This window comes from Tyto alba, unplaced genomic scaffold (assembly GCF_018691265.1).
Source record: "Tyto alba isolate M040663 unplaced genomic scaffold, T.alba_DEE_v4.0 Super-Scaffold_30, whole genome shotgun sequence".
Classification (NCBI taxonomy): Eukaryota; Metazoa; Chordata; class Aves; order Strigiformes; family Tytonidae; genus Tyto; species Tyto alba.
Genome location: NW_024881305.1, coordinates 3,596,990 through 3,612,532, shown reverse-complemented (window position 1 = coordinate 3,612,532; position 15,543 = coordinate 3,596,990). Strand labels below are relative to the sequence as shown.

The 15,543-nt window shown below is 48.8% G+C and overlaps 2 protein-coding genes across 2 annotated transcripts in view; one reads left to right on the top strand and one right to left on the bottom strand.

The window, feature by feature from the left end:
• The window catches only part of ITPR3 (inositol 1,4,5-trisphosphate receptor type 3), a 42,659-nt gene extending 33,270 nt beyond the window's left edge, over window positions 1-9,389 (top strand). The window contains exons 44-58 of the mRNA XM_033009490.2: window positions 218-313; window positions 557-658; window positions 947-1,033; window positions 1,715-1,825; window positions 2,329-2,521; window positions 3,499-3,624; window positions 4,149-4,321; window positions 4,435-4,599; window positions 5,093-5,285; window positions 5,751-5,846; window positions 6,037-6,161; window positions 6,439-6,604; window positions 7,320-7,480; window positions 8,001-8,162; window positions 8,525-9,389. Coding sequence (XP_032865381.2) covers window positions 218-313; window positions 557-658; window positions 947-1,033; window positions 1,715-1,825; window positions 2,329-2,521; window positions 3,499-3,624; window positions 4,149-4,321; window positions 4,435-4,599; window positions 5,093-5,285; window positions 5,751-5,846; window positions 6,037-6,161; window positions 6,439-6,604; window positions 7,320-7,480; window positions 8,001-8,162; window positions 8,525-8,593 — 2,025 coding nt within the window. The 3' untranslated portion in view covers window positions 8,594-9,389. The remainder of the gene's footprint in view (window positions 1-217; window positions 314-556; window positions 659-946; window positions 1,034-1,714; window positions 1,826-2,328; window positions 2,522-3,498; window positions 3,625-4,148; window positions 4,322-4,434; window positions 4,600-5,092; window positions 5,286-5,750; window positions 5,847-6,036; window positions 6,162-6,438; window positions 6,605-7,319; window positions 7,481-8,000; window positions 8,163-8,524) is intronic.
• Window positions 9,390-10,479: 1,090 nt separating this feature from the next.
• Window positions 10,480-14,401, bottom strand: LOC104366223 (ubiquinol-cytochrome-c reductase complex assembly factor 2). The gene is made up of 4 exons (XM_033009330.2): window positions 14,103-14,401; window positions 11,797-11,871; window positions 11,372-11,441; window positions 10,480-10,658 (listed from the first exon to the last, which is right to left on the bottom strand). The coding sequence occupies exons 1-4, from the start codon at window positions 14,238-14,240 to the stop codon at window positions 10,564-10,566; spliced, it is 378 nt and encodes a 125-aa protein (XP_032865221.1). The 5' UTR covers window positions 14,241-14,401; the 3' UTR covers window positions 10,480-10,563.
• Window positions 14,402-15,543: the final 1,142 nt, after the last annotated feature.

The window sequence follows — 15,543 nt, the reverse complement described above, 5'->3', positions numbered from 1 at the left end:
GCTGCTGTAGTGGGGACTGTGCATGTGTCGGGTCCTTGAGCGTGGGAGTGTGTGGGCTTGATGGGACAGGGCTGGTGCATCTCCACCACGTGAGTCTCAGATGCCTCGAGCACAGGGGAGTTACAGCTGACCAGGGCCCGGGGGGGTTTCTGCCCACTCCAGAGCCCTGGGCAGGGGCAAGGCACAGCTCCCCTCAGCAAGGGCTTCTCCTCGCCAGGACAATGCCTCCAAGCTCCTCTTGGCCCTCATGGAGAGCAGACACGACAGCGAAAATGCCGAGCGGATCCTCATCAGCCTCCGCCCCCAGGAACTGGTAAGGGCTGACAGTGAAACATCCCCAGCCTCCCCCCTGGCCCATTGCTGGACCTCCTGCCTGCAGGTCCTGATGCAGTTTCTGGTTTGCAATCCAATAACCATCTCAGCTGTCGCACCACTGGTCACCACCTTATGCACAAGCATCCTTGCCTAACGGTTTTCCCAGAGCCATTCATGGCTAGAGGAGGAAAACGAGGCAAGGAGATAGACAGAAGCTCACTGTCCCTCTGCTGCCTTCCAGGTTGACGTGATTAAGAAGGCATATCTGCAGGAGGAGGAGTGTGAAAACGCTGAGGTTTCCCCTAGGGAAGTTGGCCACAACATTTATATACTGGCGCTGCAGGTACTGAGCTGTAACAGCAGGGTCCCTGCCAGGCTGGGCTCCCCGTGCTGTGCTGGGCTCCCACTCACAGAGTTGCACATTTTTCTCTATATTTATTTACATTTCCTCCAGCCAGGCTGGCCTTCTTGGGGAGGCGCATCTAGGAAATGTGCTTTTGGCTCCTGTGAAAAGCCAGTCCCCAGGCTTTTGGCACTCCCACTCCCTTGTGCACCCCATATCCCACTCCCATACTCACCGGTGGCTGCTCACCAGCCTGTGCTCACCCGGCTATCACTGTCCTTCTTCCAGCTGTCCCGACACAACAAGTCTCTGCAGCAGCTCCTGAAGCCGGTGAAACGAATCCAGGAGGAGGAAGAGGAGGGCATCTCATCCATGGTACGGAGGGGCCTTGGGAACGGAGGCAGAGCCCCCGCAACCTGTCCTGACCCTGACCAGAGACCGCAAAGAGTTGCTTCTCCCACCCTTGCTGAGTCACCCTGGGTTTTGTTGTTTAAGATTTGATGGGTTTTGGTATTCCCCAGGGGGACTAAAGAAAGAGAAACTGCTCAGTGCCCTTGTAGCCCAAACTACAAGCCCAAAGGCATAACCAAGCTGTGGAGAGCTGTCTTTATGGGGCTGCCCAAGGAAGGCTCAGCTGTAGGGTGATGTCCAACTCACTGCAGGGACAGGCTGGTGGCCCTGACAGGGTCCCTGCTGGTACCCATTTTCTCCCCTTCCCTTCAGAAAAGGAAGGGCTGAGTCCTTTGCTGTTGTTTCTTGCCTATCTACCTTAGATCCCTAATGAGATTCAGCAGTAATATGATTTCCCTGCGGTTTTATGGGCATTGATTTGTAATTTGTGGATTAGCAGCATTTGGATGTAATTATTGCAGGGAATTGAATGTCTGTCACCTCAGGGAGGGCTTGTACCCCTTTAGGAAGCTTTAATTCATTTGCTTTTCCCTGAAACCTTGTCAGCTTTGGTAGCTTTTGAGGAACGCTGTTCTCAGTGCAGAGTTAGACCTGACCCCCCGGCTGAGGCCACTCTCATCCTCTCTCCCTGTCCCCACATCCCAGCTCAGCCTAAATAACAAGCAGCTGACACAGATGCTGAAGTCGACGGCCCCGGTCCAGGAAGAAGAGGAGGACCCACTGGCATATTACGAGAAACACACATCCCAAATTGAGGCAAGACGTATTAGCTGTTGGGTTGCCAGTATGCACATGGTCGGTAAATCCCACATGTGCTCCAGCTTCTTCATGCCCAGTTATTTTGCACCAGAAGCTTTCCTATCCCTGTGTTGGCAAGAAGCAGACGGGCCCTTTGCTCTGCAGAGAGCTGGAGGCGTTAGTGCAGAGCTGGGGGCACAAGCTGTCCCCCAGACCCTTCCTCTTTCTCCCACCAGCAGCTGGGATTCAGCCATTTCAGCAGCTCCGTCCCTGCTTGCCAGCATGATCCCCTTGCAGATGAACCAGCAAGGGTTCATGCACTCTCCGCTTTCCTCCAGCACAGCCAGGGCTGCCTTTCCTGAGTCGATTTGTAGCATTATAGACAAGTGGCTGATGATGTTTGGATCCTGGTGGAGTGGGAGGGAGGAGGGGAAGGCACATCTGGGTCTAGGAAAGAGGAAACCAAAGCCTGGCAGGGGCAGGAGCTGACGGCACCCTCCCCTTCGCCCTGCTTCCTGCAGATTGTGCGCCTGGACCGAAGCATGGAGCAGATAATCTTCCCCGTGCCTGGCATCTGCGAGTTCCTCACCAAGGAGACCAAGTACCGGCTCTTCACCACCACAGAGCAGGATGAGCAGGGCAGCAAAGTCAGTGATTTCTTCGACCAGTCGTCCTTCCTCCACAATGAGATGGAATGGCAGAAGAAACTGCGCAGTAAGAGCAAACCAGACCTTCCCTTTGGGCTCCCCCGGGCCAGCACAAGCTCTTGGCATAGCCCTTGTTGTGAAACTGGGAGGCAGCCCTGCTTGGGAAGGGCTGTGAACCCTGGTAGCAGCCTGGAAGTCACATCCCTGTGCTCCTCACTCTGTAGAGCAGTTTGCAGGGGGCGGAGGTTAATCAAGATCCCCGGGCTGTATTTCCTCCATGCCTGTTAGTGCAGCTCCTCAGTAGTTTGAAATGCATTTTACAGCACGTTCACTGGGATTACACCTGCAGGTGTTTTCCCCTGGAAAGCCCTCTCTTCATTTGTTTTTAGTTGCCTTCTCCTAAGCCAGGATCTAGCAGCTACATATGGGAAATAAAACTTGTTTCTCTGCACCCTGCAGACCTGCTTAGGTGCTTTCAGGGCTGCATCAGGACGGAAATCCTGGCTTAAAATAACAGGAGCTCAGTGAAGAGTCACACTGTAAATACTGTGATGCAGCAAAGGAGCAGTGTAGCAGCTCTGAAAACACTTGCAGATCCAGTCAAAACTATCTCAGGAATTCAGCAGGAAACAAGTTTCCAGTATGGATGGGAAATTGCTGGCTGGGTCTCCTCTGGGACCAAGCACTAGCACTGAAAACACAGAGACTGTTGTTTTGAAGGATGTGAGTGGTGAGGCTGTAGGATGTGGGAGATGGGGAGGAGGGGGAGGAGGAGAGTGGAGCCCATCTGCTTCCGAGGTGCCAGAGCAGGTCAAAGGGTCGAGAAGCCAAGAAATGTGAGCAGTAACATCTTGAACTTGCACTCCTATTTTAGCAGATGAGGAGAGAGCTTTTATTAATGTTTTGAAGGAAGTGTGAGGCCGGGGTCCCTCCGGGCCCTCTAGCTGTACTGAGCCGAGCCCTTCGGATGTCTGGGAGGACAAAGCCTTCCCCGGTTGGCACAAGGTTGGCTGAGATTTGTGTATCTGCCTCCTCTCCTTCCAGGCATGCCGCTGATGTACTGGTTCTCCCGCAGAATGACACTCTGGGGAAGCATTTCCTTCAACCTGGCTGTCTTCATCAACATAATCATTGCTTTCTTCTACCCTTATGTTGAAGCCACTTCCATGGGTAAGTGCCCCAGCGTCTGCTGCTCCTTGAGGTGGAAGAAAAAGGGGACCTTCATATGCAGGAAAACCAGTCCCCTTACCAGTACTCTTCTCCACCCTCAGTCTTCTTCTGACTCCTAAAGCCCCAAGTATTTTCTGCTGGTCCAAAGGAAGGGATTGAGTCAAGATTTCGGTTGCCAGCCCTCCCACTGCTTTCTTCTTAGGAAAAAGCCTCTTCTCCCTGGGCTGCACTTTCCCTGTTTGTAAAAGAGGGGAAGCAGTGACAGAATACATACCTGCTGTCAGGCAAAGCCTCCATCATTTACAGTGGGTTTGAGATCTCAGATAAAAGATGCTAGAAAAATGTATCTGTAGGACCATCTTAGTCAATACAAGTCCTTGCAGTCAAGTATCATTTCTCTCTTTCTTCCCTCTGATGATCAGCACATTAGTTTTTCTGGACAGTCTGGACAGCAGGACAGTGTCCAGTTGGCAGCACGCATTTAATCTTGTGCCATTTAACTGCCGTGCATCTTATCTTCCCAGGAGTGCTGGATTCCCCACTGATCTCGCTGCTCTTCTGGATTCTGATCTGCTTCTCCATCATGGCCTTGTTCACTAAGCGCTACGGTGTCAGACCGCTCCTCGTGGCACTGATCTTACGATCGATTTATTACTTGGGGATTGGACTCACTCTGAACATATTGGGAGCTCTCAATGTAAGTTCCCCACGTGCTGGAAAAATAGCATAGCAGCCCATGACACAGGAGGCTGTTCTGCATTCCTGAAGTGCAGCAATCCCCACTCCCTCCCATTTCTGGTTGCCCCCCAGCTGACCAACAAGATTGTGTTCGTGGTGAGCTTCGTGGGCAATCGTGGGACCTTCATCCGAGGCTACAAGGCCATGATCATGGATGTGGAATTTCTTTACCATGTTGGCTACATCCTGACGAGCGTCCTGGGACTCTTTGTGCACGAACTCTTCTACAGCATCCTGGTACAATAAATGCAGATGTTTGGGGCATGGAGGTAGCCTGTCTGCCCCGTTAGAAGCTAGAAAGCTCCCGTGACTCCTTCCAGGGGCTGACTGATAACAGCAGTGAGAACAATTCACTGTGCTCTAATCTTTGTGAAGGCCGATCTTTCTGCCTTCCGACAGTATCTATTACTCTTTCTATCCTGGTCTTTTGCTTGGTCTCTCTTTCTAATCTCTACTGTGTACTTTATCTGGGTCAGCTGGGAGGCAATGTGAGCTGGAGAGGGCAGAGGTAGGGTGCATGTATCCTATTCTCGGCTCTCCTGCTGTGCATAAGTCACTTCATTCTTCTCTGCTTCCCTACAGTAAGCTGGGAAACTTAAATGCTTTATTGTGAAAGTTAGCCAAGGTCTGCTGAATGATCCAAGATGTCAGGATAAAAGAGGATATAGGTAGGCCAGGCATTATCAAGAAAAGCACCCCGCAGCATTTCTTTGCTCCTGGGTCCTTTCAGCTGTTTGACTTGATCTACCGTGAGGAGACCTTGTTTAATGTCATCAAAAGTGTGACACGGAACGGGCGCTCCATCCTGCTGACAGCCCTCCTGGCTCTCATCCTCGTCTACCTCTTCTCCATCGTGGGCTTCCTGTTCCTGAAGGATGACTTCATCCTGGAGGTGGACCGGCTGCCGGACAGCAAACCCAAAGGTTGTTCAGCCCTTTTCCTCGTTGGCTCCGGTGCTTGGGCTACAGAGGAGCCGGGCAGAGCGTGGGTCCCCTTCTGCAGCTGGACCATTGCACGAGACCCTGCTCCCTCCCTGCTGCAAAAGCACACACGTGTCTCTGTGTGTGTGTGTGTGTGTGTGTGTGTGCATGTGTTGGGTTTTATACTCTTGGCGCAAACTCCTGGTAGTAATGGTTTTGGGGTTGGCAGAGGAGAGAGCTGCCTGTGCCAACTTAGGGACCTTGTGCTGCAGAGCACAGGAGTTTGGGGCTAGGAGATTGTAGAGAAGGGGATGAACAGCTGCAAATGAAGTTTTAGCACTGTAGGTGTCTTACTGAAACTTGAGCAAGAGATTCAAAGCCTAGAAGAGGCTAGAAGGTGAAGCAACTGAAGAGCTTTACTGAGGCAAGCTGATGCTCTGACAAGGCTGTGGTGTCTTTTACTTCCAGATCACCCCTTGGGGATGCAAAGGAACATGGAGACTTTCATGGAGTCATGCAGCGGTGACAAAATTAGCTGCTCTGCTGTGCCCACTGCCTTGGAAGGTAAGTGAGCTCATTAGAAAGGTTGACTCTGTTGGCTGGTTGGGGAATCCACGATGAGCATCTGCTCGCAGGGGATTTTCTGCTGCGGCAGGAGTCGTCACTGCAGCTCTGGCTTCTTTGTAATGGTCTGGTAGTTAAGCCCTGTCTATGCTCTGGGGCTTTGCTTTTATTTCCCCCCTTGGTACTCTAGAAACAGATGCTGACCAGTGGGAACGTGCCTGTGACACGCTGCTCATGTGCATTGTAACTGTCCTGAACCACGGCCTGAGGAACGGCGGGGGTGTGGGTGACATTCTGCGGAAGCCATCGAAAGATGTGAGTTTGGGCAGCACGAGAACCCTTTCTTCTGCCAAGTTCTGCTGCATTTACCGCTGTGCAGATACCTTCCCTCCCTGGAAACTGTGACACTTCCAGCTCTGTCCCCCCACACTCTCCTCCAGTGCTCTCCTCCTCTCTTCTCCTCCCACACCCTTTATTCCTCCTCACCTGGTACCCTCAGCCCACGGCCTTGTGACAAGGCAGCAGGGTTGTCACAAGGGGCTAGAGAAGAGGTGGGCAGGAGACACACATTTATCCCTTTCATCCATTACAGGAGTCCTTGTTTCCTGCTCGGGTTGTCTACGACCTCCTCTTCTTCTTTATTGTCATTATTATCGTCCTTAACCTCATCTTTGGGGTCATTATTGACACCTTTGCTGATTTGAGGAGTGAGAAGCAAAAGAAGGAAGAGATCCTGAAGACCACGTGTTTCATATGTGGTGAGCACTGGCATCCTGGTGTACAGGAATTGCCCTAAAGCTCTTCCTCTTTTCTAAAGCTGAGGGAAGGAAAAAAGTTTTAGCTGGTTTCTGGTTTTCATTTGGTTCACAGCAAACCTTGAATCTGTTCACCAATGGGTCACTTGCAGTGTGAGGAGGCTTAAACAAAGACACAAACTGAGAGGGGAAATTATCTGTATTGTTCCTCACCTTCTGTTAATGAGGTGTTAAACTAAAATGCCACATTGTGGAGTTTTTGTTGCTGTGCATCTATCAGTCCTGAGACAATCACTTAGGCAGGGGGAAAAAAACACAACATATTACTAAGGAAATAAAATACAGAAAAAGTTCTGGAATGCTTTAAGTCATCGGAAGGCATCCAAAACAAACCGGAAAAGCCAATAAGTCTAGCTGCTTTTTCTTAGAAGATCCACTGGGTGCATGTTATGCTTTTAGATACATAGGCAGGAAGCATAGCTAGCAGTACTTAAAATAGAAGCCTCCTGACTATGCAACTGGGTTATTTTCCTCCTGTTTTGGATGCTTGTCGTGTGCTCAATGCCGACTAATTATTAAAAGTGCTTCTTGAAAGTCACACCTGGGAGAGGATGCAATTATCAGTACTTCCTTTCACATTTGTTAGCTCACTTCTTACCTTCTTCTCCCCTCCCCATCTCCTCCCTCTACCTCCTCTGTTCTTGACTGTCTTTCCCAGGACTCGAAAGGGACAAGTTTGACAACAAGACAGTGTCCTTTGAGGAGCATATTAAATATGAGCACAATATGTGGAACTACTTGTACTTCATAGTGCTGGTGCGAGTGAAGAACAAGACAGACTACACAGGCCCAGAGAGTTACGTGGCGCAGATGATAAAGGTACGTGTCCTCTCAGGGCAGCTCTTCCACTGTTGCAACCTGCCTACCCTGGGGAGATATTTGAGAACAAGGAGCTTGCCAAAGAAAAACAGTTTTGAGAAAGAGCTTTTGGAAAATATTTAGTAACACTATTGTGCCTTAGTTCTTTCTTAGATTGGTTATTTCCACTTTGCAATCTCAGCCAACACCACATTGTCTCTTTGATGTTTTGTACTGAGTATTTAAGGATTGAACCAAGGGCAGAACCAAGCAGTAGAGTGTGCCTTCAAGGTGATTTCAAGACAAGAGAGGGAAAGGAAATTTAGAAAAGAAAAACTTCTGTACTTGAGCCCAGAAAGCTATAAGAAAAAAAAAAACAAAACAAAACCTAGAATTGGAAAATTCGCAGATGCAGACAAGCCAAGCCATTGAGAACTTCTTTAATTCCTAAGCACGGGCAGGCTTCCTGTTAAATCCTACCAGGTGTCTTCCCTCCTCCTCCCCCCTCTCCAACTCCCATTCTCCACGGTCACCTTTCCAGAACAAGAACCTTGACTGGTTCCCCCGGATGCGAGCCATGTCGCTGGTCAGCAATGAAGGGGAAGGGGAACAGAATGAGATCAGAAATCTTCAAGACAAACTCAACACAACGATGAAGCTGGTGTCCCATCTCACCTCCCAGCTGAATGAGCTGAAGGAACAGGTACAAAACACTTTTAAAAATAGGAACACTTGAGGAACACCTGACTGTAGAAACCTGCCGTCCTTACCAAAATAGACAGCAATTGCAAGGAACAGGAGGCGGAACCAGCCCAAGCCAGTACAACTTCAGATACAAAGCAAAGGTCTCCTGCAATTTTTTTTTTTTGGGGGGGGGGGTGTGGTCAGGGACATTTGGGATGTGTGCTTTTTGATACTTCAACTTTCTCATCAGCTAGAGCCTAACTCAGAGGGTTTTCTGGCAGATGCTTAAAGCAGCCATCAGTCACACACTTGAGGAGCATGTTAGTGAGTAGAAAGGTGACCTGGTTTCCTACCTCACTTGTGTCCTTGCTTGAACTCTAGATGACAGAACAACGGAAGCGCAGACAAAGGATGGGGTTTGTGGATGTCCAGAATACCATGAACCACTAAGACACACAAGAAGCATCAGCTTCACTCACAGATGTATCAGCTAACGAGGCTGCTTGTTCCCGAGTTCCGTGCGTGGATGTCGCTGTCAGAAAAAGATGGACCATGCGGAAGGGCTTCACAGTCAACATTTTCCTTAGTGCTTGCAAGCAATTCAGGAACCAGGGACCAGCCAGGACTCCTCACAATACCTGGACCCCCACGTTACTCTAATGCCCTTGTAGGAAGATAAATTATACAGGACTTTTATTCCTCATTGCAATAACTCTTTATTTTGCAAATGTGGAGGGTTGTATCTTTATCTCCATGCGCTACATTCTGGTGGCCTCCCCCTCAGGTGTAGTGTAACTAGCTGTAGGGCTGCAGTATTTAACTTATTCCAAGAGTGGCACTAGTACACGTGGATCGTTGCAAACCAGCCATCGTATTTGCCGTACCTGCTCCATGCTGATCCCTCTCCATTTAAAGAATTCTGTTCATCACTGGGGCGCAGTAAAGAGGAGCTAAACTCAAGGAGATGGATTTGTTACTTTAACTCACCAGATGAAGATGAGTATCCAAGCTTGTACTAGTGTGAACTAGTCTTTTGCCTTCTGTGGACCAAGAGTATCTGGGCAGCAGTAGTAGGAGGTTTACAGGAGTTCACTGTGAAGGGGTGTCCTGTGTTTTAGTTTCATCTCTGGTGTAATGTTTTACTTTTTTTTGTTATTGTTGTTACTTAAGAACCGAAGTGTAAATTGCCTTAACTAAATTAAATACAAAATCATGTTATAATAAAAACTTAAACATGGTAGAGAAAGCTCCCTCCCTGCACACTCTGGTATGTAAAGGGGCTGTTCTGTATTTCCATTTATAACAATCCAAGGATCTGAAGCCAAACCGGGGCTGTATTACCCGAGGTGCTTCACAACCCAATGCTCTCAGCTCCAGCTGTTAAATGTTAAAATGTAGTACGATGTTCCAGTCAGAATATGAAGAACAATGTTACCATGAAGAACTACCTTGAACACCAGCCTTGTTTTCTGAAGCTTTGAATTAGAGCATGCTGCAAAGTCTCAAATTCTTTCACTACTTGCCAGAAAAACACTGTTCAAATACATAAAAAGGAGCAGCTGTTGGTGCTGCCTGGAGCCAAGAGAAGTCCTGGCATAGCTGTGTTCTAGACACTCATCCTTCCAACCCAAGCAGTGCTGTAGCTACCCCAGCTACATTCCTGTGCCTCTGCCTCCCAAGAACAGACACTGATATAAGCATTAAAGCTTTAAAAAGGAATAAAAATAGGCCACAGAAATGGACTAATTACACTTGAAATTTGTTTATGGCCCTATATACCAACATGCCTTTAAATCCTATCTTTATCCCTCAGAGAGGCAGTAACCCATACAGAAGCTTCTTTTCACACTGAGGGAAATCTGCATAGAGCTCAACCAGCAATACACCACTGCAGCACTCCACTGAAATCTCAAACTCTTACCCTGCTCCACTGTTAACCATGGTAAACAGTCAACCTCAGTCCCCTCCTGTTTCTTCTCATAAGGGAAATAAATGTGATAATTACAGTTACTCCTCCTTCAATTTCACTGCTACCAGTGCTAACACACAGAAACACAAGCACAGCTGTTTTCACATCATCCCTATTGTTACCTTCACAGCAAGTTTCAATCTAACATGGTTGCACCTACTTGCTCTGTGCATCTCCTGGTTGTTTCATTTCTTGTAATACAAAAGATCAGGTCTAACACCACAAGGTGCTTTCCTCTACACTACATTGCTCCAATATGGTTTCAGGACAGATGTGTTAAGCTATGTCCTAGATTTTCAGGAAAAAAACAGAGGGAGCACCAAATATGAAGGCTGTAAGGTGTAGTTCTGAAGAAAAATGCTGTTGCTAAGAGGAATAAGTGGTTTTATTCATCATGGCAACATACAGTGCTTTAGGAATATATACAGTGGAGAATCTGGGAGTTAGCCTATCACTTTGAGTCCTCTTCAGGTTTCTTGGCATAAAACTTTTCTCGCAGTTTTTTCCATGTCCCTTTTTTCATGTCTTCCATCTGTTTCAGAACGTCTGCAAAAGGAGAGAGATGGGGAAAGAGGAAGAAAAGCAGAAAAAGCAAAGGAATGAAAGCCCTCTTATAAAAGCTTTGCCTTACATATATTCTCCTTTTTTGACTTTTCATCTTAATGAACTTCTATTTCAAGGCCTGAGGCAAGCTTGTTTTCCCTTTCAGTCAATTGTGTGGGGAGTCCCTTATCACTAACAACTAATACTCAGTTTCCACACACTGCAATCAAAGTTAGGAACTGGAGAACAAAACCGCACTGGCTTCCTATACTGCACTTAATAAATGATCTGGCTGAGAGTATTTCTGCATCATGGTACCCTGTTTTCTCACAAAATCTTCTACAAAAGAAGAAATACTGACAGGAATTTGAACATGGTGCAACAGAAGTTGAGCTACATTTTGGAATGACATAGCAAATGTGCATTTCTTTGACATAGCTCCTGCTATCTGATCTCAAAGAGCCCTTGCAAACCCTTCACTGTTCCTACCCAGTGCAAAATACAATCGACTTTTCACCCTGATTGGTTACTGAAGATGATCTCAATTACTCCTGAACTTACTCCTCATTAAACATCCTAATATACTTGCACGGCAGTCCCATTCTGTTCTTTGGTCACAGGTGTTTAGTAGAAGCAATGCACTGGACATCACAAAGACTAGAACATACTTTATCTCCTGCACTGACTTATTCTTAAATCAAGCACAGTACTAGTACCTGTCGCTAGGATCATCTTGCAGTCTTCTACTGTCACTCCAGTGAAGCTTGTGTCTTTCAGGCGTGGATACTTCACAAGCAAGCAAGTAGGTGAAAGAAAGAGAGAAAAAGATATCACTTGTAGTGCATTAGAAAAGATAAAAATGTAACAATGTGGTAGAGACCAAGCTCATATTCAATCAAGCTCTAAGAATTCTGTTCATCCACACCAAGCACTATCATCTGCATTGTTCATACACGTCCCAGAGGCCAAGATGTCTGCAGCTTTCCCGGAGCAACTAAAGGCACTAGGTAGTGCTGCATCCCCCCTGACTGCTCATTTGTCTGTTAGACATTCCCAGCAACCCTGCTGGGACCAGGCAGCCAAGTGCAGTAAGTGATGACTCAGCCCCAGAAGATGGATGATGGCTAATGCCTAAGCTCACCTTGTTTTTGTAGTAGTTGGTATGGATTCGGACTAAGCTCTCATACATTCGGTCACAGGTCTCGGGGTCAGCAATCTGGAAAGGGATAAAAGTATCACACAAGGCTTATTTTAACCCTCCATAGCAACACCCACCTCGTTTCAAGGGTTGAGAGAAGGACAGTCAAGGAGCAGCTTAGGTGACTTTTCAGTGTAGTGTAGGATGCTGGTGACCCCTACTACACTGTCTCAGAATGCAGATAACTTTCTTTCCCCTCCACTTCTCACTAGCTTGGCCTACAAGAATAATGAGGCATGTGATTTCCAGAATGGAGCTTAAGCTCTGCTCAAAAAGATTTGACAGATCAACTGTGAATACACAGTTAATGAGAATACCGCAGGACAGTTTTCTTCTCACGTATATTGGCCAGGGCTGTGAAATCTGAGACCTCTTGCTCAAAAGCCAGTTTTGCTGCCTGTTTTATTCTAAAACATCAAATAAGACAATGTACTAGGATGGAAGTTAGAAAATCCTGGTGCAGGCTAAAAATAGTTTATAATGATTAGGGAAAAGCAGCATGAGAGACACTGAACAGCTTGTGAAGGGTAAATGTATTTCTATTTTGGTCTAGTAAGTTGGAAAGATCTTGCTAATACGTAAACCACTGCTAGGTGCCTTGGACAGGTGCATCTGCCTTGAAGAGCCATCTATTTAGCAGCGTGAATGGCACGTCATCTTGGTTTTCTGTTTTACAATGGGGGCCGACTCAACCAGAACTCTGCATTGCTGCTCGATGACATCAAACATAAATTATTAAAGTGGATACATGAATAAGAATAGTATCAACAGAAACACGTCAGGATAAAATGACATGGCTCATCTGTCCTTGGGACATTGACACAGGCTCAGCACAAGGCGGGTAAAGCCTCCTCTGCGCAAACTAGGAAAACTAAGGAAAGGCTCTCCTTATTCAGTAGGTAATGGCTGCTGCAGGAGAGAGGATATAGGGACAGACAGACTGTCAAGAGTGAGCACCATCACTCTGCAGGCGATCTTCAGCTTAACTTATCTTGCAGTCATATTTCAAATGACCCTGCTAATGTTTTAGTAATGATAGTAGAAATAGCTATTAAATGGGTAGCAGAAACAGTACTTTCCCCCCACCCCCCGCCAAAAAAAAACCAGCAAATCTTATTTCATGTGAATAAAACAGACATTAAACTGATACAGTATCCTTTATGGTTCTAGTTCTCTTCTCAGACATTCCTCCTGCTGTCTGCCAGCACATTTCCCTTCGCTGTATTAAGCCTTTATACATACAAATTGACATCAGCGCTGCAGGCATCAATTTAGATTTTCAAGATGAGTGGCAGCTTTGGGTTCTTGTAGCCAACTGGTGCAGCATGTTTAGCTGTCCTGAGCATATCAAAAAGCAATAAGCGCTTTCCGAAACGTCTGCTGGAGACTATTCTGGTGACCAATACAGAATTAGGTGCCTATAATGGCCCCCTGAAGTAGAAAATGCATATTTGGAACAATGTTTTTATGCTAAGAAAGGGCCCATTTACATTCCACAGCACCACCTCCGAGACTGCAAAGGTCTGCAGCCCAAGTCAAGCATTAGCTTCTCTAATTTATTTCAGCACCCAAGCCTAAACTCCAACACAATTACAAGTGTAGCCCGAATACAATTTTATAACTGCTGCATCCTGACAGTGCCAGGCAATGCTGCATTTCACCACGCACTCCGCACTGCATCTCGCCATCATCCTGTCATTACGGTAAGCAAAACACACTGATTAACTCGATTCTAGGACAGCACTGACAAATTCACAGTGCTCTGCATCCCACTGCCATACCCACGGGGCTGGGGTTCTCCAAAACACACGGGGTGAAGGGTGCAAGAACTGGGTATAAACCACAGCTTGTCCCAGGCGAGGAACAAGCGATGGGGCTGGCTGGGGCCTGTGTTTCAAAGGCGAGCAGAGCCTTCACACACCGGCCTGTCCCGGGCCCCGAGGAGGCTCCGCGGAAACCCGAGGGGGGCTCGTTTCACAGCGGAGACCCGAGAGGGGCTCGTTTCACAGCGGAGACCCTCAGGCACAACCCAGCGAGCTCCAAGGCGAGAGGCGCTACGGGAAAAACCCCGTGCCAGCACCCACCTCCTTAGGTTTGTGCCCCAAAAGCGACACAGCCGCCTCAGAGAGATGTTAAACCGTGCCGCAGCCCCCCTCCCACCCACCGCCGTGGGCCGGCCGGGAAGAGGCGCCTGCGCGGCCCAGGCCCCGCCTCACACCCCCCCCTCCCACCACCCCCGCCACCCTCACCTGCGTGTTCTCCCCCTCACGAAAAGCCTGCGCCACCCGCTGCCGAAGAAAAACGCCCAGGTCGCGCTGCCGCTTCGTCTCCTCCACCGGCCACTCCTCGCAGAGCTTCAGGAACCGCCGGTACCTGGTGGCCGCCATCGCGGGGGGGGGGGGGAATCACGTGACCTACGGCAGGCGAGGGGGGTCAGGCCGGGCCGCGCATGCGCCGCGCCTGCCCCGGCGGGAAGCGGGGCTCCCCCTCAGCGCTGCCCCCCGAAAAGGGGGGCTGGGGAGCTGCCGGGGGGCTGTCGTCCCCCCCACCCTTTCTCCTCCTCCTCCTCCTCCTCCTCCTCCTCCCCGCGGTCCCCGGGAGTGCTTTCGCTGAGGGCTGGGAGAATCGCCAGGCACTCGGGCCCCACGTCGCTAAAAGGGGTGGGGGGGGGTCGAGGCCTGGGCAGCACCGGGCGGACTCACAGCCTGCTCTGTGTTGTTAAAAAGCGGCTGAGGAGCAGCCTGGCTTTGCCCCTGCGTTTGTAAGGTCTCTGGCCGTGCTGCCAAGCGCTCTGCCTTGCGGGGCTGGCACAGGGACCTCGCTGCAGATACCCGGGCCAGGCAGCCAGCAGCGCGACACGGAACAGCCACCTCAGTGCTTGGTTTCTGTCCATTTTAAAACCTAGAAAGTCTTGCCTGGTTTTCCCCTTCTCCACGTGGAGTACATAAGGTTGTACACTGGCTCAGCGCTCCTCCTCTTGGCAGGAAAATGGTTAAACACTCGGTAATGTAAAGAATGTAATATAATGCATTTTGCTTCAGCCATATAGGTGGATGGAAAGTATGTTAGTCTCCCAGTGCCCCATCAGAAGGGGAACTGAGATGAGGCTTGGGCGGGTGGGCTTAGGGCCATGTACAGCATACACCTCTGTTAGACAATAGTGCTATAGTATTCCTGGAACAATAGCCGAAGCAGTCAGATAACCAAGCACAGCCAGGAGCACGCTCCAACCCCTGGTGTTGAAAATTAAAGACTGAGGAAGATACTGAGCCTTCCTCCTGAGACCCCCAAAAAGACCCCCTCGAACCAGACTGCGCAGACTTGGAGGGGAAGGATCCGATGTTAACGAGTCCCCCGAAATAATAAAATATGTAAGAGATTTCTGAGAAAATTGATGAATGGGTAATTGATAAGGACTATAAATATCGGAAACCGCGGCTGAATGCGCTTAGTGGAACCCCCACCTTCCCTATGCGCCCTGTACCGTAATAAAGGGCTTTGCTTCACTAAAATTTGTCTCCCGACTGACTCTGTTTCTGAGCTATTTCCCACAATTAATTATGTGCTCGTATATAAGGGGTGAAAAAGGAGGGAGAGGGGTGCATTCTATCATTATTCAAGCAACAGATTGCTCTTTTCTTTCCGGGAGCAATGGCAGGCGAGGCGCTCAGCCAAGGGGGGTGTTTGGCT